Source organism: Macaca mulatta, chromosome 13 (assembly GCF_049350105.2).
Source record: "Macaca mulatta isolate MMU2019108-1 chromosome 13, T2T-MMU8v2.0, whole genome shotgun sequence".
Classification (NCBI taxonomy): domain Eukaryota; kingdom Metazoa; phylum Chordata; class Mammalia; order Primates; family Cercopithecidae; genus Macaca; species Macaca mulatta.
This window is the reverse complement of record NC_133418.1, coordinates 20,074,158-20,100,392: the sequence shown is the minus strand read 5'-3', so window position 1 is coordinate 20,100,392 and position 26,235 is coordinate 20,074,158. Positions and strand designations below refer to the sequence as shown.

The following is a 26,235-nucleotide window of genomic DNA, read 5'->3' as shown; positions in this document are numbered from 1 at the left end:
CTGGGCCCCACCAGGCAGACCTCCAGGAAGGCCTGAATACCTGGAGTGGATCCTCTTGCCTGGATTCATCTCCGTGACGCTGGTGCTGGGCCCAGAGTGGAAGTAGCTGTTGAATGAATGAGTACAGGCAAGTCCTGTATGACCCTGGTGGATGGGCACTTCCTTCCATTTCTCCTGGCAGGAATGGGTGAGCTGGTAGTGAGCTCCTTGCCTCATGTGCTGGTGTTGTGCATTCTTGCCGAGAACATCCAGGCAGGAAGCACTCTGGGATCCATCATGGAGTGGACTGCATTCCCCTGTCTCAGGCTTGTAGAACCTTTGCTCCTCAGGCACAGACCACTGAGTCCATGACTACCCATGCAGCTTGCCTTCCTCTCCAGATGTGAACTCTGGCTGAGATGGGCAGCTGTGTCTGTCCTTTCATGCCTTGTCTGGGGTGCCCTGTCTGAGCACTTACATTCATCTGTGACTGCTCACTGATCTGATGAGTGACTGGGTGGAGCCAGGCCATCGAGGGGTGTGGTAAGTGGGTGTCCCATGTGACACTTCCTGGCTGTCTCCAGGCTTTCATCTGGTTCCATTTTTTTTAGAACATTACAGAACGTGAGTTCTTCCAAATAAAGAGTTCTTTTTTCACATTTGTAATGATGTCCACGTCTGTTGATGTTTCCTCTGGGACTTCTTTTAGATCCAGTTTTTATATCTCATTTTCCTAAATATGGTATGGTGGCCCTCGGATGCTCTTGCACACTGCCGTGGGGTTCTGGGGCAGTGTCCTAGGGGAGCGGCCCTGGGGAGTGTGCATCTGTAGTTTTTGTCTGCCCAGTCACAAGCTCCTTTTATTTTTGCCAATAGCTCTACATGCATCTTCTCACCCCCACTCCCAATCCATGAAGTCTGGGCAGCGCTGACACCTCACGTGCTGTCAATCAGCATATACTTATCCCCTGTCCAAAATGACTGAGTCAGGGAGGGCAGCACGGGCCCAAATGGAGCCAGTGAGAGTCAATGCCAGGGTTTTGGCTGGGCCCATGGAGAAGGAGCAGGCCTGTTTCTGCGGGGATGGGGAAGGTGTCAGATGGCATCCTGAACCTGCTGGTCCTCATTGTGCTGTAAGGTGGGGAAATCCTGCTGAGGAAGGAGTCACAGGGTGGGCAGCAGAGCCCAGCAATACCCTCGAACGTCATGTGAGCACCTGGACCCAGCTATGCCTGAAGCAAACTCACCTAAACCGGTGTCTCTTAGTGAACCCACTCTTGGCATTTGGGACAGGACAGGCTTTGCCATGTGGGACTATTGTACACATTGCAAGATGTCCCACATCCCCAGGTCCAGCAGAATGCCAAGTGTCCTCATGGAACACCAGCCCCATCATTTGCACACGTCTGATTGACTGCCCTTGGCTTTCAGTTGAGTCAAGAAGTCCCCTTTTGATTTATTCCGGTTGGTTTTTGGGGCATGTTCAAATGATGGGCCCCGGACACACACGCTGCTGCCACTTTCTTGGGTGTCTGGGATTTAACCCTTGTTACCATGTGAAACACCAGCCGGCCCTGGTGAGGGATTGGGCCAAGCCCAGGATTTTCACTGAGGGAGGGGTCAAGGTCTGGAACCACAAGGTGGGCAGCACAGGCTCCTATCACTGTGGGAAGATGGAGACCACTGCTTCTGTGCTGGACGAGAGCACAGACAAGACAGTCAGCAGAACACAGCCAGCCTCAGATTCGGGGGCCACAGGTAGACCAGAAGCAGGGTTTCAACAGCTCACAGGCCCCGGATGTGTCCCATGTGGTCAGTTGAATGTGATCTTCTTTGAGAAGTGAAGGGATCCCCCTGGAAGGGTGACATGAAACAGAAGGGAGAAAAGAACTCTGACAGGTTGCTCAACGCTAGAAGGGTCCTGACCGATTCCAAGACGGTCCCTGGTCTGTGAGGCCCGGCCAGGGGTGGGGCCGGCTCGGGAGTGGGATGCATCTCGAGCCTCAGCTGGAGTCTTGGGGCAGCACAGGCTTCATGGCGGTGGGCGGGCGCTGTGCTCTGCCTTGGCATTTAGGGCCTCAACACTGGCAAAGGCATTTAGACCTTCCTCCCTGCTCACGTTTTGCACAGGCCATTCTCCCCTAGGTAGAGCTCAGAGCCGACCACTCCTGGCCAGTCTCCACCTGCAGCCTCCAGCCCCCGAGACTGTGGGACTGGCATGGACTCCGCCCAGCTGTCAAGGCCTGCCCGAGCCTGTTCCTCTTCTCCCACTGCTCTGTGTGGGGCGACTGAGCACTGGGGCTGAACCACAGCTTGACCTGGCACGTGGCCTCATACCAAGCATTGGACTGTGGTGCCTCAGTTTCCCCATCTTTGGAATAATACGATAGCAGCCCCACCTTATTAGGTGGTTAGTGCTACCAGCAGAGCCCCTTGTCAGAAGCATCATTTTAGTATTTCTGCTGCATTCAAGAAAAGCCAGAGATTGGAAGTCAGAAGTCCTGGCTCTGCCTCTGATTTAATTCAGAGCTAACAACAGAACTTGGAATCAAGTTTCTTTACCTGTAAAACAGGGATGATACGAACCACACTTTGGGGGCTGTTGTAAGGACCCAGTGACATAACACATGTGACAACTCTATGCAGATAAAAGGCTGTGAATAGTCTCCCTTCCCTCCATCTGAGAAGCCCCCACCCAGTCCTGTCCCACCCTCTGCAAGGCCCCAGGGGAGGTCTCCAGGAGCGTGGCTCCCTCTCCCCAGGGTCCTCACAAGGTTGTTTCGGTGCCTCTTCAAGATTAAATGTCTCGTGCCATGGCCACCTGTGTGTTGTCTTCGCAGCTCTGCCGAGAGCTAGTGGTGCTCACTCTCCTGGCTCACCCTGCAGCTCCTGGCATAGGCCTGGCCATGGAGCCTTTCTCCCGGGAAAGGAGACCCAACATCCCTCTGCAGTTCAGGCACACCACTTGTCAGTGTCAGTTACAGGCATGGATACCAACTCCCATAACAAAACCCACAGAGAGTGAGGCCTCAACTGAAGGCCCAGTTCACTGGCAGCTAATGAAAAACATCTCAGCTACACAGGCCAAGTGGTAGACTACTGTTCAGATAGCACCCTGACTCCCACTGTTCTCCCTGTGGTTGCTAAATCAGTAAAGGCAAATTACTTGTTTGCTTAGGAGCATGGATTTGGAACACGGGCAGTGGGGTATGTGATTTGAATGTAAAATGGCATCAGACCCTGATGGGTTGCTGTGTAATTTCTATAGGCAGGATACCTCCACCCGGCAGGCTGGCTGGGATGGTCTGCCAGACACCCTCTCCAGACAGACTGTGATGGGCACTGCCTACATTTCCTCTGGCTCTCCTCTTCCTACACTCTTGTGCTTGAGATATCAATTCTACTAAGGAGTACAGGTTTGGCACCCAGCTTTTGAGTTGTGAGGGTAGACTTGACATTGGATAAGTAGACTTGAGTTTGAGTCATGGCTGTCCACTGAGCTATGTGACCTGGGGCAATTCATTTAACCTTTTACAAACTTGATTGCTCACGTAGCAAATGGAGGCAAGAGTGGTGTCCGCACAGCCTTGTCTGGAGAGTGAGTGAGCACACAGCAGATCTCCTTCCCACAGTGCCAGGCCTGCACCAACCTCCCAATGACTGTCCATGCTGTGTTCATTTAAAGTGAACTTGTACAAACAAGTTCAAAAAATTATTTTATTTGCTCATACAAGGATCTCTCTCTATTGCCCAGGCTGGACTTGAACTCCTGGGCTCAAGCAATCCTCCTGCCTTAGCCTCCGGAGTAGCTAGGACTACAGGCATGCACCACTGTGCCTGGCAAGCTCACTTTTTTTTTTTGAGATGGAGTCTCGCTCTGTCGCCCAGGCTGGAGTGCAGTGGCGTGATCTCGGCTCACTGCAAGCTCTGCCTCCTGGGTTCTCGCCATTCTCCTGCCTCAGCCTCCTGAGTAGCTGGGACTACAGGCACCTGCCACAATGCCTGGCTAATATTTTTTGTATTTTTAGTAGACAGGGTTTCACCGTGTTAGCCAGGATGGTCTTGATCTCCTGACCTCGTGATCCACCCGCCTTGGCCTCCCAAAGTGCTGGGATTATAGGTGTGAGCCGCCATGCCCGGCCCATTTAATTTTTACAGTAGAGTAAAATGGCTGTTTGCTAAGTGTTCTTCCAGCTCAAATGTATACATGGATGTGTGTCTCAGCTAAAAGAACAGTGAAAGCCTGTTTCAAGAAACATGTGGTTCCAGGCATGGATCAGGCTGGTGGGCCAGCTCTCTGCCAGGTGTCAGGCTGGCTGACTGGAGACAGACGCACCTTTCTAGAGATCAGTGGCCTTCTGGGCCCTTCTGTTGGTGGGATTCCCTGCACCCCCATCCTGTGCTCCAGCGAATGGCTGCCATGGCTCAGGCACCCCAAGGACCACAGAGACAAGGGTAGGACCAGGAGAGTGCTGCTCTCAGAGGTCAATACCAGGCACTTCTGGTTGAGTGGGACTTGAATAATGACAAGAAAAGGAGGCGAGTCATCTACAGCAAGCCACATTGCCTTTCCAGGCACACGAGCCAGTAAAGGGGAACTGGAGACCCTTCCTGCCCAGCCCACTGATGGCTTCTGTGGCTTGGCTCTTACTGCCCAGCTCCTGGGTCTCTGGCGTGTGCTGGGTACAGACAGCTGATGTCACGACTTTCTCATCTCCTTGACCAACACCATCCTGATACAGACTCGCTGCCCGCCCCCGCCCCACCAAGAGCACTGAGGGGCAGGTGCATGAGCCAGCTGGGCTGGTCAGCAGGCATGTGGGCCATGCCTTCAGGTTCTGCTCCTACCCAGGTCCCTCTCGGCCTCTGCTGGACGCTGCTGCTCCCAACATGCAGACACAAGGCTTCTCCATGTTCATTTTTATTTAAAGACTCAGAAACACAGGCATCATGGTTCGTCATCACTGACAAGTCTTCCAAGATCACACGCTGACATTTGTGTCTAACAAAAACACTTGGGGTGGGGTGTGTGTGTGAACTGTGCAAAGTACAAAGGATCTCCCAGTCAGCTGAGCTTGTTTTGAGGTGCCTGGCCTGGCATCACCCCATGAGAATGCCAGGAGAGCGCCTGCGGCCACCATCCTCTCTGCCTCCCTCTGGGCAGAGGCCCCTGGTGGCCTGCAGTCCTGTCCCCTCGGTGTCCACTGACTTCAGTCATGGCTGTGGACTCTACCAAGCTCCTCAAAGCCAATCTCTGTGGCCACCCAAGGCCACTGCATGGCTAAGATGTGTACATCATGGGACTAGGATGAAACATAAGGGTTAGTTTCATCTTAACCGCCAAAACATGTGTGCCCTTTGAGGCAAGACGGCCTGAAGAAAGGGCTAATTCTGCTCCTGCTCTTGTCTGCAAGCTACATCATCACGAAGGCTGCAGGGGCTGGACGAGTTTAAAATACTCAGAAATGCACATGGGCCATGCATTCCTCTGCCCTCAGGCAGCCTGGCATTGGCTCCAGAGCCCTGGCCAGACCCACGCATCACTCTCCTTCCTAAGGTGGCACCAATGCCCACCCGACTCTGCCCTGGAAGGGGCCAGCTGACATCTTCCAAGGACATGGCGACACTCGCCCCAGCTCTCTACTGTGTTGCATGTAGTGGGCTGTGGCCTCGCCCCCCATCAGGAGGGCGAAACACATTTCAACCGGAAGCACCATGTGAGCCATGCCTGGGAGAGAAAGAACGTTCAGGTTACTCTATTCTGTTGCTTGGTAGCTGCATGCCTTAAAAAAAAGACTTAAAAAAATTAACCTGGAGACTTGACTTCATCTGGTTTCCCTGGAGAACATCTGCGTCATCCAGGTTGTTGGATCTATGCACCTCTTTGGTGACAACATGAATCTAAACACGCACAGGATTTTGGTGCTGGATGGGCAACTGATAGTTTGGCAATAATGGTAAATAGACAGCTTTTGGTTGTCATCAAACTGGCACACAGAAGTTCCTATGTTTAAGCCAGACTTTTTCTTCTTTGATTCTAAACAACCTTCCTAAGTCTATTAAATCCATTATCATCTGGAGGGAGGGAAAGGCATGACCCCTGTCGTGTGGCAGCCACCTGGAAGTAACAAGTAGCCAAGACACGTCCCAAAACAGGAACTCTGAAAATAAGCAGCCCGTGTTTCAAAGGCTTCATGCCAGGCAAGAGAATGTATTTCTGGAGTTGGTTACATCCCTGAAAACCAGTGTCACCCTATGTTACCAAAGGCTAGTTTATTCAGCTTAATTTAAGTCTGAATGGTTTTTGTAAAAATATAGGTGGAGAGAGGGGTGATGGATCAAAATTCGGAGGTGATAAAAATGTGTTCCTAAGGTGTGAATCTTGAGAACAAAACTGTCTCCCAAAGGACTCCTCATCAGTCTTCCTAGGAGGTGAGCCGTGGTGCTAATGAATGTACATTCATCAGCCCCACTCAGGGAGTTCCCAGCCTCAAAGCTGCACCTCCTCCTCTCTCGCCCTCCCAGCTCCCCGATCTTGCAAGCCTCCAATGGTGCCGCAATCCCCTGATCTCCTCATACCTCTGGTCTCCAGCAGATGAAGGTTTGCACTGCCTGAAACGGGAGCAGTTATTTATTTTTTAAAAAGAAAAATGGTGGTGGTGATCTGAACTGTTGTAGAAACTGCACATTTTGATACCAAGAAATCATCTTCTGAGAATGCTAATGGCAGTTCTCTCTGAGGCAGTAAAGGGAAGATGTTGCCTTCCCGGCTGGGGTTGACCTGCGTGCTCCTTCTACCGCCACACAAAAGGACAATTATAGTGGTCCTTCCTCGAAATGTTTCCAGGTCTTGAATAATAATCATCACCGTCTAGACAGAGCACGGGGTTTTGGTAAGAGTTTAAAGAAACCGGCTGCTTCCAAGCTCCCTCCAACCCCCTCAATGGATCCACCCCGCCAGCTCCCGGAGTACTGGCCGGCACTGAGGTGCGGGATGGGGGCTTCTCGGCGCTCTCCCAAACCCATATGGGAAATATAAAAATTCTGCCCCTTTGATGTCGCCTCAGACATCCTTTCTTTCAAGCTCAACCAAGTCATTACTAGTTTTACAAAAAGGCAGCACCAGATGTATGAAAAATAGGCAATGTCTGACCTATTAGAAATATATAAAGTCTAACAGCTTTACGTTAAAAATATGCCGTAAGAAAGAAGTAACGCAAGGGACAGTGGTGGTGAACAGAAAGTGTTGCTTATACTACTGGCAGGAGACAAGCCCACAGATTCTGCTCCGGTTCCCACAGGGGCGGTGGGGTGGCTTTCCGGGGGATCCCCAGGGCCTCACGTGAGGCCCCCCAGGACCACGAACACCCCTGCTGAGCAGCCGGGCGGCAGGTGACTGAGGTATATAGAATGGTGACAGAGCAACCTAAGCCCCGCGGGAAGCCCAGGGCAGCGCAGAAAGATGATCTCCAGCGCTCTTGGCCCCCATGCCACCCACCTCGCCTGCAGACCTCCTGCAACCTCCAACCCTGCTTAGGTGGTAAATATGAACGCTGCCGTGGCTGCAAACCACAGCCACAGGCCTGCCTGCGCCGGCACCTGCCTCTCTTCCTCAAAGTGCTTTCTTTGCAGTTTCCACAGAGGGAGTGGACATTTCCTTGAAGAACATCCCAGGTGTGCTCTCCGTTGGGGGTTTTGGGAGAAGGCACGACCTCCACAGTCCCTGGCCCCCACCCTGGGCCAGGGCGGCCCCCGCCAGGTGCCTTGGAGACTACCTGGAACCCTTGGAGCGCCGTGGCTCCCTCTCTGTGTGCCGTGGGACTTCCCAGGCAGCCTCCCGCTCTGTGAGCCGGGTGCAGGGAGCACCAGTCCTCAGAAGCTCTCGACGAAGCTGCCCGGGAAGAGGCCCGTGCGGCCGTTCCGCTGCAGGGTTCCCTTGTACCAGCCGTCCTCACGCTTCTTGTGCACGAAGACGATGTCGCCTTCCTTCAGCTCGATCTCCGCCTCGCTCTGGGGTGGGTATGAGACCACCACGCGGTACCTGGGGAAACAGCACAGAGGGTGAGCCCTGCCCAGGGAGTCTCCGTCTGCCGGGTCGTGCTTTCTCTTTCTCTTTCCTCGGTGTGAATTATTGTCGTTTGCTGCTATTTTCCCACTTTATGCAATTTATCTTTATGTTTAAGTTTTTCAAAACTCTTTTGAAATTTTTCATTTTTTTGTAAAAAAAGTTTAAAAGACATTTCCCCCTGCTGTCCTTTTAGACATTGATCTATGCAGAAGCTGGACTGTTCCACCCCCCTGAAGATTCTCCACCCAAGCATAGCCCCCCATCTCACATCTGTGCTCCTGCCCTGGTCCACCCACCCAGACTGCAGCCTGCCAGGGGCAGGGGCCGGGGAGGGTCAGGACAAACTGTGTTCCGATTTGCCCCATCCCAACGTCAAGACTCTGGGCTCCGGTCCTCATCTCTCTCTCTGTCGGTTCCTCTGAGAAGCGGAGCCCCTCAGCTGTAGCACCGCCCCACAGGCTGGTGCACCATGTGATGTGTGAAAGGTACTTAGAACATTGTTTTGGTAAGTGGTCCTTGTTTTTTCCAGACAGGGTCTTGCTCTTCCACCCAGGCTGGAGTGCCGTGGTATGATCCTAGCTCACTGCAGCCTTGAGCTCCCAGGTTCAAGTGACCCTCCCACCTCAGCCTCCTGAGTAGCTGGGACCAAGGCACACACCACCATGCCCAGCCAATTTTTAAATTTTTTTTGTAGAGATGGGGTCTTGCTATGTTGCCCAGGCTGGTCTTGAACTCCTAAGTGCAAGTGATCCACTGGCCTCAGGCTCTCCAAGGGCTGGGATTACAAGCATGGGCCACCGTGCCCAACCTGTCCTTATTTTTAGATGTGCTCCAAAAATCGTAAGATTTTTTCCCAGTGCCTTAGCACTGGAACTGGCTGAGGCCACATTATCATCAATAAGGCCCAACTTTCCCCACGTTCTCATTTCCACAACACTCGTGCCCCCTGCAGCCTCTGAGGCCTCACTGGAGTCCCTGTTTTCAGACCAATACGCCGTAGTGTAGAAGCAGAGACAGGAGCCTTCCCTGGGGCCTTCCCTGCATGGCCTCCGCCTGCAGGGGCCCAGGGGCATGAGGTGTGCTGCATGGCAGGTGCTGGAGCTCTGAGTGCACTCCAGGGGCTCTCTGGGCTGTGGCAGGTGCTCCTGACAACACTTAGCTGTGACACTGACCAAGAGTTCTCTCCTGGACCACACTCCAGCCTGGCTCCTCTGAACCCTCTTCTTGGCTGGGCCTCACCTCTGCCTATAACACCTTGAACAACCACTAACATAGCTTCCAACAGCTCAAGGTGGCATCCCTAGGCTGACCCCAGCCCCCCTTAAAATGCCTGCCTGAGAAACCTCACGGCAGCCAAAAGAATCGACTGTGAGTTCCAGCCACACCTGAGGACAGGGCCTGTCTCCTGACTTCAGTAAGCACGTCAGCGTGTCCAGATGTGTTCGCACAGACCACCCGCTTCCACCATCTGTAACTTTTCACTTCCCTCACTCTCCTGAGCCCCCACTCACTGCCTCCCTGCTCCTCATTCTCTCTTGGAAACCCCCAGTCATTTTGAGCCAATTGAACCTGAGCTCAGCTCACCCTGGACCCTATTCCCCTTGCAAATGTCCACTATGTTGCTGATTAAAACCTGTCTGACTGCTTTCACTAGTGTCCGGCTGTGTTTGTGTTTGACAGGACACACACACACACACACACACACACACACACACACACACACAGCCCTGCTCTGTCCCACACTCATCCTGCAAGCTGCAGAGGAGGAGGAACAAGGCTGAGAAGCAGCTGTGGTGGCCCCAGGAGAGCCTTCCTCTGAAACACTGCCAAGGACAAACCCGCTGGGCCTTGTGCCCTCGGCCCTCATGCTTGCGGCCCGACAGGCAGGGCCCCGTACTCACTCCCACCAGCTGGGTCTCCCTCTGCCCTGGGGAAACTCCACAGCGGCATGCTTGCCCGATGCCTGGCTGGGCCTCTGCATGCCCCCAGCCCTTGTGTGGGTGAGGAATGTGCAGTAAGGCCTGAGAGGAGACGCCCCTGGGGCACCAGGGTATTGAGCCTCCGGTCTAAAGCCCAGATCCCACATGTGGTGGATTTTGCGGCAGGCAGGGTGCAGCTGTTCTCTCTGCCTAAAAACTCCCCGGCTGACGGTTCCTCCGACACCCACTTTGCTGAGTAGCACTGAGATGGGCCTGGCAGGGCAAAGACACTCAATAACCAGCACTGGACTGCCCGGGTACCCATCTCCACAGACGCTGAGGCTGTCTAGGAGATAGGAGACATGGCCCCTGTGGCTCTGGATGCCTTCCCTGGTGGCCTCTGTGCGGCGCTTCTGTGGGTGGCTCCTGGTCCTGGCAGCTGCCCGCTCTGGGCCTCCTGCTTTCACCCTGCTCGGACTCAGTTGCCTCACAGCTGAGGCTCCTTTTGGGCAGAGGCTCAGAAGGCTCCAGCAGTCCCCATCCCTCTTAGAGGAGGGGCCACAGTCTAAACATCCCAGCATTTCCAGGCCCTCCATGCTGCGCCCCTCCCACTCCTCCAGCTCTGCTCCGCCGTGCCCTGGTGGCCCCAGGTGCACCCACCTCAGGGCTCCTGCGTATGCTGCTCTCTCTGCCCATAACGCCCTTCCCTGTGTGGCCATGCGGGGCCTGCCCTTTCCCAGCTCTCACCACCTTCTACCACCCGACCACTAACCTGTTTACCCAACTCATCCTGCCTCCTGCACCAGCCTGCAGGCCCCATCGCCACAGGGATTACTGCACACGTGCTCCAAGTGTGGCTCACATACTTCAGGACCCCCTACAGTTCCCTGGGCCCATCCTGGACCTACTTGATATGACTTACGGGGAATGGACTAGGGAATGCGGATTTTCAGCAACTCTGGGAGGGAATGCGCGCACACTGGTGTCTGAAAATCGAGCTGAGTGCATGCTCAGGGAGGAAGCCTTTGCCCTCCCCCACCCCACATACTCATAGAGCCTGGGGCGCAGAAGCCATGGCTTTGGGGCAGTTTGGCTTGGTGCCAGGCGCAGGAAAGATGTGCAGACAGGAGACAAAGGTCCAGCCCTATGGAGCGCACAGCCCATGGGCACATGGGTCCAGCTTGTGTCAGGCTGGTGAGAGGAGGTGGCATGGAGGAGGGGTTCCTGAGGCTGACTTAGGGGTGCAGTATTCCTAATCCTGGGGAAGAAGAACAGGCCAGGTTCTGGGTCCCAGCCCCGAGTACCAGCCAACTCTAAGTGTCTCAGAGTGTCTGCAGGTGCACGAGGGTTGGACTGGTTCCCATGGGCTGTCTGCTGGTGAACCAGACGCTGCTCTCAGGGACGTGCAGGCCGGGAGGAAGGAGGGCGGGCGGAGGCACCTCCTTCCTCCCAGCCCAGCGTCTCTGTGAGGGCTTCCTGCTGGCCCTCCTTGAAGGAGGACAGATGGCTGCCGAGATGCAGCCAGCAGTCTGTGAGATCAGACCGCATGCACACAAACCGAGGCTGCGAGGGCCCACAGGACCAGCGCCATCCTACCTGTGGCCTTCTGCTATCCTCTACCTCTTCCGAACACCTGTTCCTCCTCTCTCTTCCCCAAGGAAAGAAAGGAAGGCAAAGGGCGAGATGATTTCTCAGACTCTGAATGCAAGTTTTGGCTTTTGCCTCAACTTCCAGATGTGAAATAAACAAGCAGCTTTAAAAATATAATTTGTTAGAAAGATGTAATTTGGTGCTTCTGAGCAATTCAATGATTTAATGAGCCCAGATGGATGTGGGCTGAATTTATACGAGACAAGCGTTTAACGTTTCTGTCCAGATCATTCCAAGACTCTGAGCTGTTCTTCCTGCTGCAGGAAAGTAATTGATACTCCCCATTATAGACACAGAGGGCCGTTGTCGTGTCCGTGTGAGCAGCTGAGGATGACAGCTACTCCCAGGTCACAACTGTGCGTCATAAATCAGCAAGCAACTCTGCCCTGCTGAGTATAATTACGGTTATGGCAACCACAGCTAATTTTCAGACACGGGGCTCATGGAATCCAAATGGGCAAAATCAGAATGAATTCTCATTCCATTATTATTACCATTAGCTCTGTGTGAGAGGTTTGGATGTTCTACTTTCCTTGGGGGTCGTCTGTTTCCCTCCCTGACAAGGGGGACTGCAAAGCAGCCCTCCACGTGGTAGCCTTTTCAGAGCACCTGCTTCAACACACGAAGACGAATGAGCCCCTGAGTCCATGGAATGTGCTGGTAACAGAGTGGTGTCTGCTAGGAACTTGGGGATAAGAATACTTCTATACCCTGGACACTAAACTGTAATATCAACACACATATTAGTTGTTTATGGCTGTAACAAATGACCATAAATGTAGTGGCATCACACTGTACAAATTTATTATAGTTCTGTCCGTCAGAACTCCAACACAGTCTACTGGGCCAAAATCAAGGTGTCTGCAAGGCTGGTTCCTCCTGCAGGCTCTAGGGTAGAAGCTGTTTCCTTGCTTTTTCCAGTGGCTAGAAGCTGCCTTCATCTCTTCTCTGGAGGCTTCTTCCTGCATCTTCAAAGGGGAGTGCTCACATTATGCCACTCCGACCTTCTCCTTTGCCTCTCTCTTCTACTCATAAGGACCCTTTGTGATTACACAGGGCCCACCTGGATAATCCCAGGTAAGTTCTTTATTTTAAAGTTAGCTGGTTACCAACTTTATTTCCATCTGCAACCTGACTTCCTCTTTCCCATGTATGGTAACATAGTCATGAGTTTTTAGGGTTCAGGGCACAGACGTCTTTGGGGGTCATTATTCCGCTCACCACACACATAATGGATCAGAGCAAGGAACGTTGAAATCCTAACAAAGCCAAATAACTCACAGGCCATCAAGAGCTGAGGATGAGCTGATCCGACGTGAACATCTGGGGAGAAGCCTGTGCAGGTCAAAGGGGTGGCAGTGGGCCAGGCCGTGCTGCAGGTGCCCTCACCATCACCATCTTACTATTATCATAGATGTCACAGCATATATTATTATTAGAGAGGTCATAGTGAAAGGTGAAGCCAGCTGGACTTCCTGGGTCGAGTGGGGACTTGGAGAACTTTTCTTTCTTACAAGAGGATTGTAAAACGGACCAATCAGCACTCAGTAGCTAGGAGAGTAAAATGCACCAATCAGCACTCTGTAGCTAGCAAGGGGATTGTAAAATGCACCAATCAGTACTCTGTAAAATGCACCAATCAGCACTCTGTAGCTAGCAAGAGGACTATAAAATGCACCAATCAGTGCTCTGTAAAATGCACCAGTCAGCAGGATCCTAAAAGTAGCCAATCACAAGGATGACAGAAAAAAGGGCATTCTGATAGGACAAAAACGGAACACGGGAGGGGACAAATAAGGGAATAAAAGCTGGCCACCCCAGGGCAACCTGCTGGGTCCCCTTCCATGCCGTGGAAGCTTTGTCCTTTCGTTCTTCACCACGAAGGTCCATAGCTCCATTCTTGAAGTCAGCAAGACCATGAACCCACCAGGAACCAACTCTGGACACAATAGCATATATTATTATTGTTGTGTTGTTTAGTGTGCACTCATACTTGTTCTGGTGTTAATCTAGGTGATTTACAAGTATTATACCCAGACATGTATTATTATCCCCATTTTATGTATGTGGAAACTAGGACTATAAAAATGAAGAAAGGGGGCCAGGTGCAGTGGCTCACGCTTGTAATCCTAGCACTCTGGGAGGCCGAGGTGGGCGGATCATTTGTGGCCATGAGTTTGAGACCAGCCTGGCTAACATGGCAAAACCCTGTCTCTACTAAAACCACAAAAATCAGCCAGGCATGTTGGTGGATGCCTGTATTCCCAGCTACCTGGGAAGCTGAGGCACAAGAATTGCTTGAATCTGGGAGGTGGAGGTTGCAGTGGGCCGAGACTGCACCACTGCACTCCAGCCTCGGCGACAGAGTGAGACTTTGTCTTTAAAAAAAAAAAAAAGAAAGAAAGAAAGAAAGAAAGAAATGAAAGAACAAAAGATGGATGGAATGGCTGGTAGGTGGCCGGTGTGTTTGTCTACTCAAAGTCTCTCTACGATGCTTGATACTGCCAAGGTTCAGAAGAGCCAGCAGGCAGGCATCCAGTGGGCAGGAGGGGCTGGTCCCAGAACTCAGCTTGCCTGGCCCTGCACCAGAACAGCCTAGGGTTAGTGTAGCCCTGCTGGGAACCGGGGCATTAGACAGTTCTAACCTGATGCCATGTGCATTTGCTGCCTGCATTTCCCATGACCACACCCGTATTATGAGTTCCACAAGCAACTTCTGGAAATTCGGCTCCCTCTGCACATAGTCCGCAGGACAAGAATATACCAGACACGTAAAGATGAGGTCCCCTTGGAAGGAATGGGGCATGGCCCTCTGATTTACTTATACCCCAGGCTTGTGGGTTTGGCTCATAAGTCTACTTGTGAGACTGGCCTACTGCCTGCCAGCTGCTGGGGCTGGGCTGCTGAGCCTGCAGGCCTGGCTGACTCGGCCCCAGGGAACTGCCCACAGTACACTCCCCTAGTCCTTTCTCAGAGGAGCTCCCTTTGCAGCACCTTCTACCTGAATGTCCTTCCTCTGAGATTGGAGAGGGGAGCAGTGCCCGCTCTCTTTCCAGAGTCTCGAGAGAAATGGTTGAGATCTGAAGCAGTCTGGGCATCGGAGAGGCCCAAGAAATGCAGGCAGCAACACTGCCCGTTCCTCCTTGGCATTTCAGGGTGGAAACCTTGACTCTGACAGCCCATACTGCCCTGCTGCCTGCATTCCCACTTTCATGACCACAGGTGAGCCTTGCACACCTCAGGCCCTCCAGGAGTGCTTGGCAGCCGAGGGTCCTGGCCCCATTGCAGGGACTCTCACTTCTGCACATGGCGCAACCCAGCTGCTCCTCCTCCCAAGTAAGCCTGGAAGTAAGTTTTACTCACAAGTCTGCAGGGCCCAAGTCCAAGTGCTCTCTGCTGCTGTCCCAGCCTGAGGAGTCGGCATTTTCCCAGTCATGCCCTCAGCTACGCCCTGCCAGGGCTCCCCAGGAAACCAGGCAGTCTGTGGCTACCATGTTGAGGGGAGGGGGCATTTCTGGGGCTCATGAGCAGTTTGGTTTCAGGCTCTATGTTGGAAACACTTCTCTTTAACGAGTGCTACAGAGCGCTTTGGTGCAAGGAGGCCACCAAGAGTCTCCGGGTACAATGACCCCTAATTAGATGGAACACTCGGAGAACTGGAGTGAGTCTGAATTTTCTAATTCATCAGAGATGCCCACGGCTTTGTAGAACAGAGTCTTTCACGATCTTTTATGGAGGAGTCGGGAAGTCATGTCTTTGAAGATAAAGTTGAGGGTCTGGGGAAGAAGAATCCTGGGGCAGACATGAGAACAGCTTTGACATATCCCAAAGTCTGTCATTCTCATGGGCTGGCAGACCAACTCCGTGACTCCAGACAAGGGCCAGGACCCATTCGGAAAACACAGGCAGCAGGTGTTGGTCCCATGAAGGGAGGTTCTGATGCGGAGGAGACTCCTTAGGAGGGGATGGGAGGTGGACGAAGTGGAGGAGGAGGAGGTGAGAAGGAAAGAGAAGATGGGTGTGTGTTGTGTGTCTGAATGTGTGTTTGTGTGAGTGTTTGCTTGATGTGCAATTTGTGTATAGTATGTGTATCTGTGTGTTATGTGTGTTTGCCTGGTGTGGTGTGTGCAGTGCATGTTTGTGTGGTGTGCAGTGTGTGTGTCTGCACAATTTACATGGTGTGTGTATGTGGTGTGTATGTATGGTGTGTGATGTGTTTGCACAGTGTGTATGTGTATGGTGTATGTTTGCAGCATGTGTGGTGTGTGTGTGTTTGCAGTGTGTGCGGGGTGAGTGCAGTGTGTGGTGTGTGTATGGTGTATGTGGAGTGTGTGTTTACAGTGTGTGTGGTGTTTGTATGGTGTATCTGTGGTGTGTGTGTTTGTATGGTGTATTGTGGTGTGTGTTTGTATGATGTATGTAGGGTAAGTGTGTGTTTGTATGGTGTATGTGTGGTGTGTGTTTGTATGATGTATGTGGGGTGTGTGTGTTTGTATGGTGTATGTGTGGTGTGTGTATGATGTATGTGAGGTGTGTGTGTTTGTATGGTGTATGTGTGGTGTGTGTTTGTATGATGTATGTGGGGTGTGTGTGTTTGTATGATGTATGTGGGGTGTGTGTGTTTGTATGATGTATGTGGGGTGTGTTTGTATGATGTATGTGGGGTGTGTGTGTTTGTATGGTGTATGTGGGGTGTGTGTGTATGATGTATGTGGGGTGTGTGTGTTTGTATGATGTATGTGCGGTGTGTGTGTTTGTATGGTGTATGCGTGGTGTGTGTTTGTATGATGTATGTGAAGTGTGTGTCTGTATGGTGTATGTGGTGTGTGTATGATGTATGTGTGGTGTGTGTGTTTGTATGGTGTATGTGTGGGGTGTGTTTGTATGATGTATGTGGGGTGTGTGTGTTTGTATGGTGTATGCCTGGTGTGTGTATGTTTGTATAGTGTGGTGTGTGTGTTTGTATGGTGTATGTCTGGTGTGTGTATGTTTGTATAGTGTGGTGTGTGTGTTTGTATGGTGTATGTCTGGTGTGTGTATGATGTATGTGTCGTGTGTGTGTTTGTATGGTGTATGTGTGGGGTGTGTTTGTATGATGTATGTGTGATGTGTTTGTATGATGTATGTGTGGTGTGTGTTTGTATGATGTATGTGTGGTGTGTGTTTGTATGGTGTATGTGTGGTGTGTGTTTGTATGGTGTATGTGTGGTGTGTGTGTGTATGGTGTATGTGTGGTGTGTGTTTGATGTATGTGGGGTGTGTGTGTATGGTGTATGTGGTGTGTGTATGATGTATGTGGGGTGTGTGTGTTTGTATGGTGTATGTGTGGGGTGTGTTTGTATGATGTATGTGGGGTGTGTGTGTTTGTATGGTGTATGTGTGGTGGTGTTTGTATGATGTATGTGGGGTGTGTGTGTTTGTATGGTGTATGTGTGGTGTGTGTATGTTTGTATAGTGTGGTGTGTGTGTTTGTATGGTGTATGTCTGGTGTGTGTATGTTTGTATAGTGTGGTGTGTGTTTGTATGGTGTATGTGTGGTGTGTGTTTGTATAGTGTGGTGTGTGTGTTTGTATGGTGTATGTCTGGTGTGTGTATGTTTGTATAGTGTGGTGTGTGTGTTTGTATGGTGTATGTGTGGTGTGTGTATGTTTGTATAGTGTGGTGTGTGTGTTTGTATGGTGTATGTCTGGTGTGTGTATGTTTGTATAGTGTGGTGTGTGTGTTTGTATGGTGTATGTGTGGTGTGTGTATGTTTGTATAGTGTGGTGTGTGTGTTTGTATGGTGTATGTCTGGTGTGTGTATGTTTGTATAGTGTGGTGTGTGTGTTTGTATGGTGTATGTCTGGTGTGTGTATGTTTGTATAGTGTGGTGTGTGTGTTTGTATGGTGTATGTGTGGTGTGTGTATGTTTGTATAGTGTGGTGTGTGTGTTTGTATGGTGTATGTCTGGTGTGTGTATGTTTGTATAGTGTGGTGTGTGTGTTTGTATGGTGTATGTGTGGTGTGTGTATGTTTGTATAGTGTGGTGTGTGTGTTTGTATGGTGTATGTCTGGTGTGTGTATGTTTGTATAGTGTGGTGTGTGTGTTTGTATGGTGTATGTGTGGTGTGTGTATGTTTGTATAGTGTGGTGTGTGTGTATGATGTATGTGTGGTGTGTGTGTTTGTATGGTGTATGTATGGTGTGTGTATGTTTGTATAGTGTGGTGTGTGTGTTTGTATGGTGTATGTCTGGTGTGTGTATGTTTGTATAGTGTGGTGTGTGTGTTTGTATGGTGTATGTGTGGTGTGTGTATGTTTGTATAGTGTGGTGTGTGTGTATGATGTATGTGGGGTGTGTGTGTTTGTATGGTGTATGTGTGTGGTGTGTTTGTATGATGTATGTGGGGTGTGTGTGTTTGTATGGTGTATGTCTGGTGTGTGTATGTTTGTATAGTGGGGTGTGTGTGTTTGTATGGTGTATGTGTGGGGTGTGTTTGTATGATGTATGTGGGGTGTGTGTGTTTGTATGGTGTATGTGTGGGGTGTGTTTGTATGATGTATGTGGGGTGTGTGTGTTTGTATGGTGTATGTATGGTGTGTGTATGTTTGTATAGTGTGGTGTGTGTGTTTGTATGGTGTATGTCTGGTGTGTGTATGTTTGTATAGTGTGGTGTGTGTGTTTGTATGGTGTATGTGTGGTGTGTGTATGTTTGTATAGTGTGGTGTGTGTGTATGATGTATGTGGGGTGTGTGTGTTTGTATGGTGTATGTGTGGTGTGTGTATGATGTATGTGGGGTGTGTGTGTTTGTATGGTGTATGTGTGGGGTGTGTTTGTATGATGTATGTGGGGTGTGTGTGTTTGTATGGTGTATGTGTGGGGTGTGTTTGTATGATGTATGTGTGGTGTGTGTGTTTGTATGGTGTATGTCTGGTGTGTGTATGTTTGTATAGTGGGGTGTGTGTGTTTGTATGGTGTATGTGTGGGGTGTGTTTGTATGATGTATGTGGGGTGTGTGTGTTTGTATGGTGTATGTGTGGGGTGTGTGTATGTTTGTATAGTGGGGTGTGTGTGTTTGTATGGTGTATGTGTGGGGTGTGTTTGTATGATGTATGTGGGGTGTGTGTGTTTGTATGGTGTATGTGTGGGGTGTGTTTGTATGATGTATGTGGGGTGTGTGTGTTTGTATGGTGTATGTGTGGGGTGTGTTTGTATGATGTATGTGGGGTGTGTGTGTTTGTATGGTGTATGTGTGGGGTGTGTGTGTTTGTATGGTGTATGTGTGGGGTGTGTTTGTATGATGTATGTGGGGTGTGTGTGTTTGTATGGTGTGTCTGGTGTGTGTTTGTTTGTATGATGTATGTGGGGTGTGTGTGTTTGTATGGTGTATGTCTGGTGTGTGTATGTTTGTATAGTGTGGTGTGCAGTGTGAACCCAGTCCCCCAAGGGCCTGGGGCTCCGTGGAGGGGAAGGCAGTTCTCCCTGTGAGTGTGGCTGTTGGGTTGGGACTGGCATGGCAGTGCTGATGGATCTGCAGGACCCAACACTGGTGCTGACCCCTGGCAGGGCTGTGACATGTCCCACACTGTCCACAAGCTGATGATAGGCCCTGTGACTACACAGGACTGGGGGTGCTGCTGACTGCACACCCTACAGTCAGGTAGCTCAGGGCCTGGGCTCTGAGGTCAGAAAGCCCTCAGCTGAATCTCTGGCTTGGCTACTAACTAGCTATGTGATCTTGGGCTAGTTACCTAGCCTGTCACAAAACCTTGGTCTCCTCATCAGTAAAACGAGGATAACTGATTTCGTAGGGTTCTTGGGAGTGTTCACTGAGACCACACACATGTAGCGCTTGGGGAACACTGCAGGCAGCGCCTGGCTGTCCTGGGCACGCATAGCCGGAATCAATGCCCACTGCTGAGTGTTCTGAACGTTGCCCGTGTGCAGAACACCCAGCTCTTGTGAAACGAACAGCAGGTGTACATGTGACTTCTGTTGTAACTGGTTAGCAGAAGTCAGTAGCTGTGGGTCCTGTAGACAGCCCTGTCCATTCTGGAGCCCTAGCCCCATAGGCTTGGCACTGGGCATCATCTCTGTCACGGCTGGCAAACTGTGCCTGCGGCTAATATGTGTAGTCTTAGAGCTATGAATGTTGTCACATTTTGAAATGGTTGAAAAAGAAATCAGAAGACTAGTTCATGCCCTACGGAAATTACATGAAACTTAAATTTCAGTGTTCACAAGTAGGGGTTTACTGGGACACTGGCCCATTCATCTACATAAGGTGCGTGGCCATTCTCCCACCGTGAAGGCAGAGGGAGTGGTCACCACAGACCCAGCAGGACTGCAACATCTGCAGTATTTACCATCTGGCTCTTGACGAAGAACTGGAGAAGCTAGAAAACGATACAGAAGAACTTGTGAGGCTAGAAAACTAGACTCTGATCTAGATAGGGCCCGTCTCATTCCCCACGTGGCACTGGGAATGGTGTCTGGGAGGGCAGCAGGTGTTCAGGGCAGAGGCTGCCTTCTCAGGTTGCAGGCACCCGAACAGCCAAGGGAGGAAAGGTTCTGGTGGAAACACCAGGACTGTCTTTTTGGGAGGTTGTTTGTGTTTTATTATTTCAGCAATGTGACAATGTGTAGGCACTCAGTAAGGATCACATCTTCCTGCCATCCTAACTTTACAGCCATTGTATCTCTCCGTGATGCCTTCAGCTTTTATCTGAGAGCCCTTTTAGGATAGATAACTCACACAGGGGGATCCAAGCCAGGTACTCCTCTAGCCCCAGGTGAAACCCAAGAACCTGCAGCCCCACGGCCCACAGCCTTAGTGGGCCATGTTGCCTCAACCAGACTCAGTTTCCAGACTGGTAAAAGCCTAGGCGGAACCATGTGAAGTTGCTATTAAGCATAGAAATGAATGAATATGGGCAATTTCAAAGGGTTCAAACTGACAGACTCTATACCCCCAAAGCCATCATAATTCAAGGGTATCTATAGACTTGAAGCCGTCTTGAGTAACATCATAATTCTAAGATGCCCAGTGGATTGAGGCTCACAAGGGAAGAGCTGCTCCCTGAGCGGGACACATAGGCCCACAGGAGACTCAGTCCAGGGGACCGCTCCAGGGTCCCCCAGGGTTGAGGGGGCACAGACCACTCACTGCCTAGTCTCCCACTATTTATACTTAGAACCACTCGGTCCTGACGCATTTCCTGGTGGCGCCTTTGCAATCCCAAACTCAGGAACCAGACGGATGCAGAACATGAAATAACACTCCAGTTCCCAGACTCGTTTCATCCAGCGCTCACCACCGAAGCTCAGGACCACGTGGATCTGGGTGTTGAGGGACATCTGGTAAACCTAATCCCAGCAAGGCCACAGTGTCCCTGCTCCCTGAAGGCGGCTCCAGACCTCAGAGGCCAAACCACAGCATGCCACAGAGCAGGCAAGCCTCTCCACTTACCTCTCTCTGGGCAACGGCTTGGGCTCGGGGCGGATGGCAGCCATGGACAGAGGTGCTTGCCGGGAAGGAGATGCGAAGTTCAGATCCAAGGAGCCCGCCTTCCTGTGCAGAGGCTCCATCCCCATGGCACCCTGCATCTCGCTCTCTATGGGGCAGGACCCTGCCCTGCCGTGGGTAGACAGTGAGGACACTTCGGGGCCCACTGCACCTTGGAGCAGGGCGTCCATGGCCACCTGGGGGTCGTGGGTTGGAGACACAGATGGTGGGGAGCGTGACTTCTTCTTGGTGGATGCTCCGGCTAGAAGCTTCAGGAGCCCACTCTTCTTCTCTTTCTGGGGAGACACACAAGATGGAAACCAAACAGGTAAATGTTTCCCAATGCCCTTGCTGTCAGAGAGAGGGAAATGCATCTTCCTATGTGGAATTTTATTTTTTTATTTATTTTTTCAGAGACAAAAGACTTTACCATTCACAGCAACAGCAGTAGCCAGAGTACCAGCATTTTCTTCCACCAGTTCCCTGAACTCCAGTTCCCACATGGTGAACCAGTGAGGGCCAGGTGACGCTCGCAGGCACACCGGGCTGTGTTAAAGCAGAGGGCCCGGAGCTTCGGGAGACCAAATCCTCTCTACTGGACTGTGAGGATGCTGGCCCTCTGCGCTGGAGTCAGGCAGTAAGCATGCCTGCTCTTTGCTTTGACATTATTTCTATTTTCCAAAGCTGGTGCCTACACAGATATCTTGAAAAGACAGGCCAGCAGATGGCATCTCAGTTGTAAGATGGGCAGAAGGGTGAGAGACCCGTGGAGAATGGTTCCATTGGGAAACTTTAAAGATAACCTTGTAAAGTGGCTCAGAGGAGGAAAACAAAGCTAAGCCCAAAAGCTCATCCAGGCTGGGAACGGAGGCTCATGCCTGTAATCTCAGCACTTTGGGAGGCCAAGGCGGGCAGATCACTTGAGGTCAGGAGTTCGAGACCAGCCTGGCCAACATGGTGAAACCCCGTCTCTACTAAAAATACAAAAATTAGCTGAGCGTGGTGGCACTTGCCTGTAATCCTAGCTACTCAGGAGCCTGAGGTGGGAGAATCACTTGAACCCAGGAGGTGGAGGTTGCATGAGCTGAGATGGCGCCACTGTACTCCAGGCTGGGTGATAGTCCGAGACTCTGTGCCCCACACCCTGCCCCCCCAAAAAAACTCGTCCAACGCTTGTTTTCCTTTCTCTTCCAAAATCTAGCAGAAATGTCCAAAATAGGTCCCAAGGCCCCTGGGGCAGGCTGGCGATGCCATTCTCAGAGGAGGAAGCTTCTGATGGTCCATCCCTGACAACACAGCCCTCTCTGTCATGGGACCCTGGCCAAGCCTGGCAATGTCATTGTCTGTGTAGAGGAACCAGCAGTCAACATCACCTGTTTTTTCCTCCCCCAACCCTTCTAAGTGGACTTTGTAGGACAGGTGACGTGGTTCCTGATGGGACCTCCGGTGAGGCCCAAGTCACACTGGGGTCTGGGTCTGGGTGTCTAAGAGCACAACTGCTCCCGCCCCAGCCAAGTCCCCTCAAGCCACACGCCTGGACTATTGTTGCAGCGGTGCCAGAGTCTGGGGGCTGTGGTTGTGGGATACTGCTTAGTGCCTGGTGAAGGGTCTCCACCGGGTAAGGTGTCTAAAGGGACCGTCCCTATCATCCTTGGTGACCAGCATCTATTCCACCGTATTCATTAATCCCGTTGCATTTAGAGCCTGTGCCCCAGGCCACTGCTGCCTATGCAATAGGGAGGGAAGGAGATATAACAAGGGTGTGCCCTGGGCAAGTGTGGATGGATCTCCTCTCATAGGTTTCAGAGTGAAAACCCAGCCCCGGACTCCACTGCCTGAGTCTCGGCCTTCGCTCCCCGCTTTTCTCAATGTGTTTCCTCCAAGGCTGGATTCATTTTGGAGGTCAGCTGTTTCTGCTTTCAGGCTCTGTCCTGATAGTCCATGGGGAATTCTAGGTGATTTCAGGAGGAAGAGGCAGCCCAGCTCCGAGCCATGCGGCACGGGGATCCAGATACCTGACTCTGCTACTGGGCTTGCAGCCCCCTGGCCTATCTCCCCCTGCCTCACTCTCCCTCCAATAACTTCCTGAAGGTCTTGTGCATCGTGCCAGGCCCTGGAGGTTGTGGGCAATAGGAAACAGCCTGGTGCAATCAGTTAGACATAGATTTCGTTGCAGCCCTTCACGTGCTGGCATCTCAAAGGGCAGTGTTTCCCTAGTCTAGTTCTCAGAGAACCCTTGTTGGCGGCACAGCTTGAGAGAGTGTTCCCAGGAACACACATTGGGAACTGCTTGGGTAGAACTAGAAAGGAAAAGAAGAAACAGTGAGGCGTTGGGGGCAGAACCCTGGGATCTGAGTGGGGTGCCTGGGGGCAGGGAGTGAGGAAGCTTGTTCAGGCCACGATGCAGGCAGGGCATACGGCCTGGGGATGGCAGACCCAGCAGCTGGGCCCGTCAGCCCCTCCGCAGGCCAGGATGGAAAGAACTGCAGTGCCTGGGGTGGGAACTGGCTTCCCAGGGGGCCTGCACCCACAGCAAGAGTTCTTGATGGGAGGGTGACCTTGCCCCCAGGGGACAGGTGGCAATGTCTGAAGACATCTGGGCTGTCACAACTCAGGGGCGCCACTGGCATCTGGTGGGCAGAGCCCAGGGATGTTGGTAAACACTCTCCAATGTGAGGGAAACCCCCACGGCAGGGTTATCCGGCCTCAAATGTCATCAGTGCTAAGGCTGGGATCCCTAGGTCACAAGGACAGCAGTCCAGGATGCAGGGACAGAAGCCAGGCCTGCCCCATGTGTCCCGTTGGGGCCCACTCTGCAGGCTCTGGGGCTGCTGGCCGCTCCTCCCCTCCTGGCACGCAGGAGACCTGGGTGGCCTTGCGTTGCCCAAAGGAAAAGGAATTAGCCTTTCTCTGCCCACCTCTGTTTCCTCTCCCCCGTGAAGGGGCCTGGTGGCTGTTCATCCCCTCCCAGGCTCCCCTCTAGAATCAAAGCTTTGGAAGTACAGGGGTCGTGTTCGTTTTGGTCACTGCAGTATCCCCACCAGCGCCTAGCACAGTGCTGAGGACACAAGAGGCATTCAACTCTTGTTTGCTGAATGGACTGAGTCCAGCTGAGGGCTCACGGGCCCCTCGGGGAGAGCCCTTCTGGCCACTGAGAGGGACTCGGTGGACAGATCCTTGCTCCCAGGGCACCGTGGGCCCTGTGGGCCTCGACATGGGGCACGGTGGAGCTGGAGAGGCTGAGGCCCTGCTGCCTCACCACCCAGCCACTGAGAGTATCTGCAGTCAGGCCCAGCCTTAGCTGTCTGCTTTGGAAAGGGTGGGGTGCGTAAATGTGATGGATAATTTTCCTGTCTCAATTCTCCAGGATTAAACAAACTGAACACTTAATTAACTTGGAAAAACGCTGATGTCATGGCTAGAAAACCCTCTCCAAAATGTCCGCCTTCCAGGACAGAATTCTGCTAATGCCTTAAGCATCAGCTATTACCAATCACTGTGGAATTCCCCAGCACTAACAATCGTCATGCTCACGGAATCCATGGAATATGGAGGTAGACGATCCAGGCACTTCCCTGGTGGTCGTCTCGTGTGCGGCAGGAAAGAATAGCCAATGGATAGTTTGCACGTGGTGGGGAGAGGCTCATAGATTGACTTTGGGGACAACACTGTGGGAGGAGATGAGGTTTTAGAGGACACAATTTAGGACTGATCTGGGCTGAAAGATTATGTTAAGGAAAGAGGGATTTGCTGGGTTTCTCCTGGGACTGGGAGTAAGTGAGCAAAGTTCATGAGCCCAGTGGGATGGGGATTTGGCATCCCTGTTACGTTTTCCTGACTGCTTTCTTCTGCAGACGTTCCCTCTAGCACTCTGCTGTTTCCATCTGTGGCCTGCACTCCTCTCCGTTGGGAGGATCACTTTCCATTCCAATGACCCTTCTGGACGGTCAGGCTCTAATCAGTTCAGCCTCTCAGGGAGAAAACCAAACAGACTGATCTGTTAGGAACAAAATGCCTCGTTTGCTCTGAAACGTCCTGGCCTGGGTGGGAGACAGATCTGCTGAGAAACGTGCACTGGTCTTTCCTCCACGGAAGTGATGGGCTGCTGTCGCCCTGCTGGGATGTCCCTCTTCTGGAAGGCTCTCCCCACCACCCAGTGCCCTCAGTCTGCCCACCTTCCCCCTCCCCTTCTTCTATCACATCCTGTGCCAACCACACTGCTGGGTGCAGACTCTGCGGGTGTGGCGAAGGCCCGGCTCCGCGTCCTCTCCACTTGCGTTTTGTTTCTGCACCTTTGGAAGGGTACCAGCTGCCTTGCTGAGCTGCTGAGATGACAGATATAGGAGCACTTTTAAAGGATTAATGCATCTCATCAATATCTGGTGATTAGGTTGCTGTTTTTATGTGTTTACTCATCTCTGAATATTAAATAGTTTACGAAATACCTAGGACCTAGTTAGTTCCCAATATATTTTTGTCAAATAAATAAAATGAGATTCCTATCCAAGACCTCCACATGCCTCGCCTTGGGAGAGCACCCGAACCACTGGGGGTCTCTCAGCTCTCTAACTCTGTATACAAAGATTGTCAGGGAGTTCCACAAAATGCAAAATGTGGGCCCCACCCCCAAAGATTCTGCTTCCGTGGGTCTGAAATGAGGACCAAAAAATGATTCTGATACAGAACATAGGAAGTGATCAATTAGAAGCCAGTGGTCGTCGTGCAACTCGGTAAGTGATTTCCAGATGACAAAGAGTAATGTCAAGACACAGAGAAGGGGCCAGCTCCTTGGGAAAGAGATGAAAGAAGGTTACTGAGGGTTTCTGACACCTACTCAGTGCCCCAGCCAGGTACGCACATGGGTTGAAAGCAGGGCCCCACGGTGCTGGACTTCCAGCTGGAGCGCACACACTGATTCTGTGGACCTGAACTGTCTGTCTGGCTCCAGGTGAGCCCCCCTTCCCAGACACAAGGTGAGAAGCCAGGAGCTGGTAGGTGTGTAGGAGATCAAGGGCCAGGGAGGGCCAAGGACTGGAGGCCTGCCACGAGGCTGTGCTGCAGCCCTGGCTCTCAAGATCTAGGTGTGAAAGCATCCTTGTGTCCAGGCACAGAATACTGTCATGTTAGACAAGGG

The 26,235-nt window shown here is 51.8% G+C and overlaps 1 protein-coding gene across 2 annotated transcripts in view; it reads right to left on the bottom strand.

Annotated features, from left to right (window-relative positions):
* Positions 1-4,884: 4,884 nt before the first annotated feature.
* The window catches only part of SH3RF3 (SH3 domain containing ring finger 3), a 379,536-nt gene continuing 358,185 nt past the window's right edge, over positions 4,885-26,235 (bottom strand). Inside the window, exons 9-10 of one of the 2 annotated variants that reach the window (XM_015113123.3) lie at positions 21,066-21,397; positions 4,885-8,020 (exon numbers count right to left, since the gene is read on the bottom strand). In XM_015113123.3, coding sequence (XP_014968609.3) covers positions 7,852-8,020; positions 21,066-21,397 — 501 coding nt within the window. In that variant the 3' untranslated portion in view covers positions 4,885-7,851. Of the gene's footprint in view, positions 8,021-12,406; positions 13,168-21,065; positions 21,398-26,235 lie in introns of those variants that run through there. The other variant, XM_077960246.1, reaches the window with a different exon arrangement.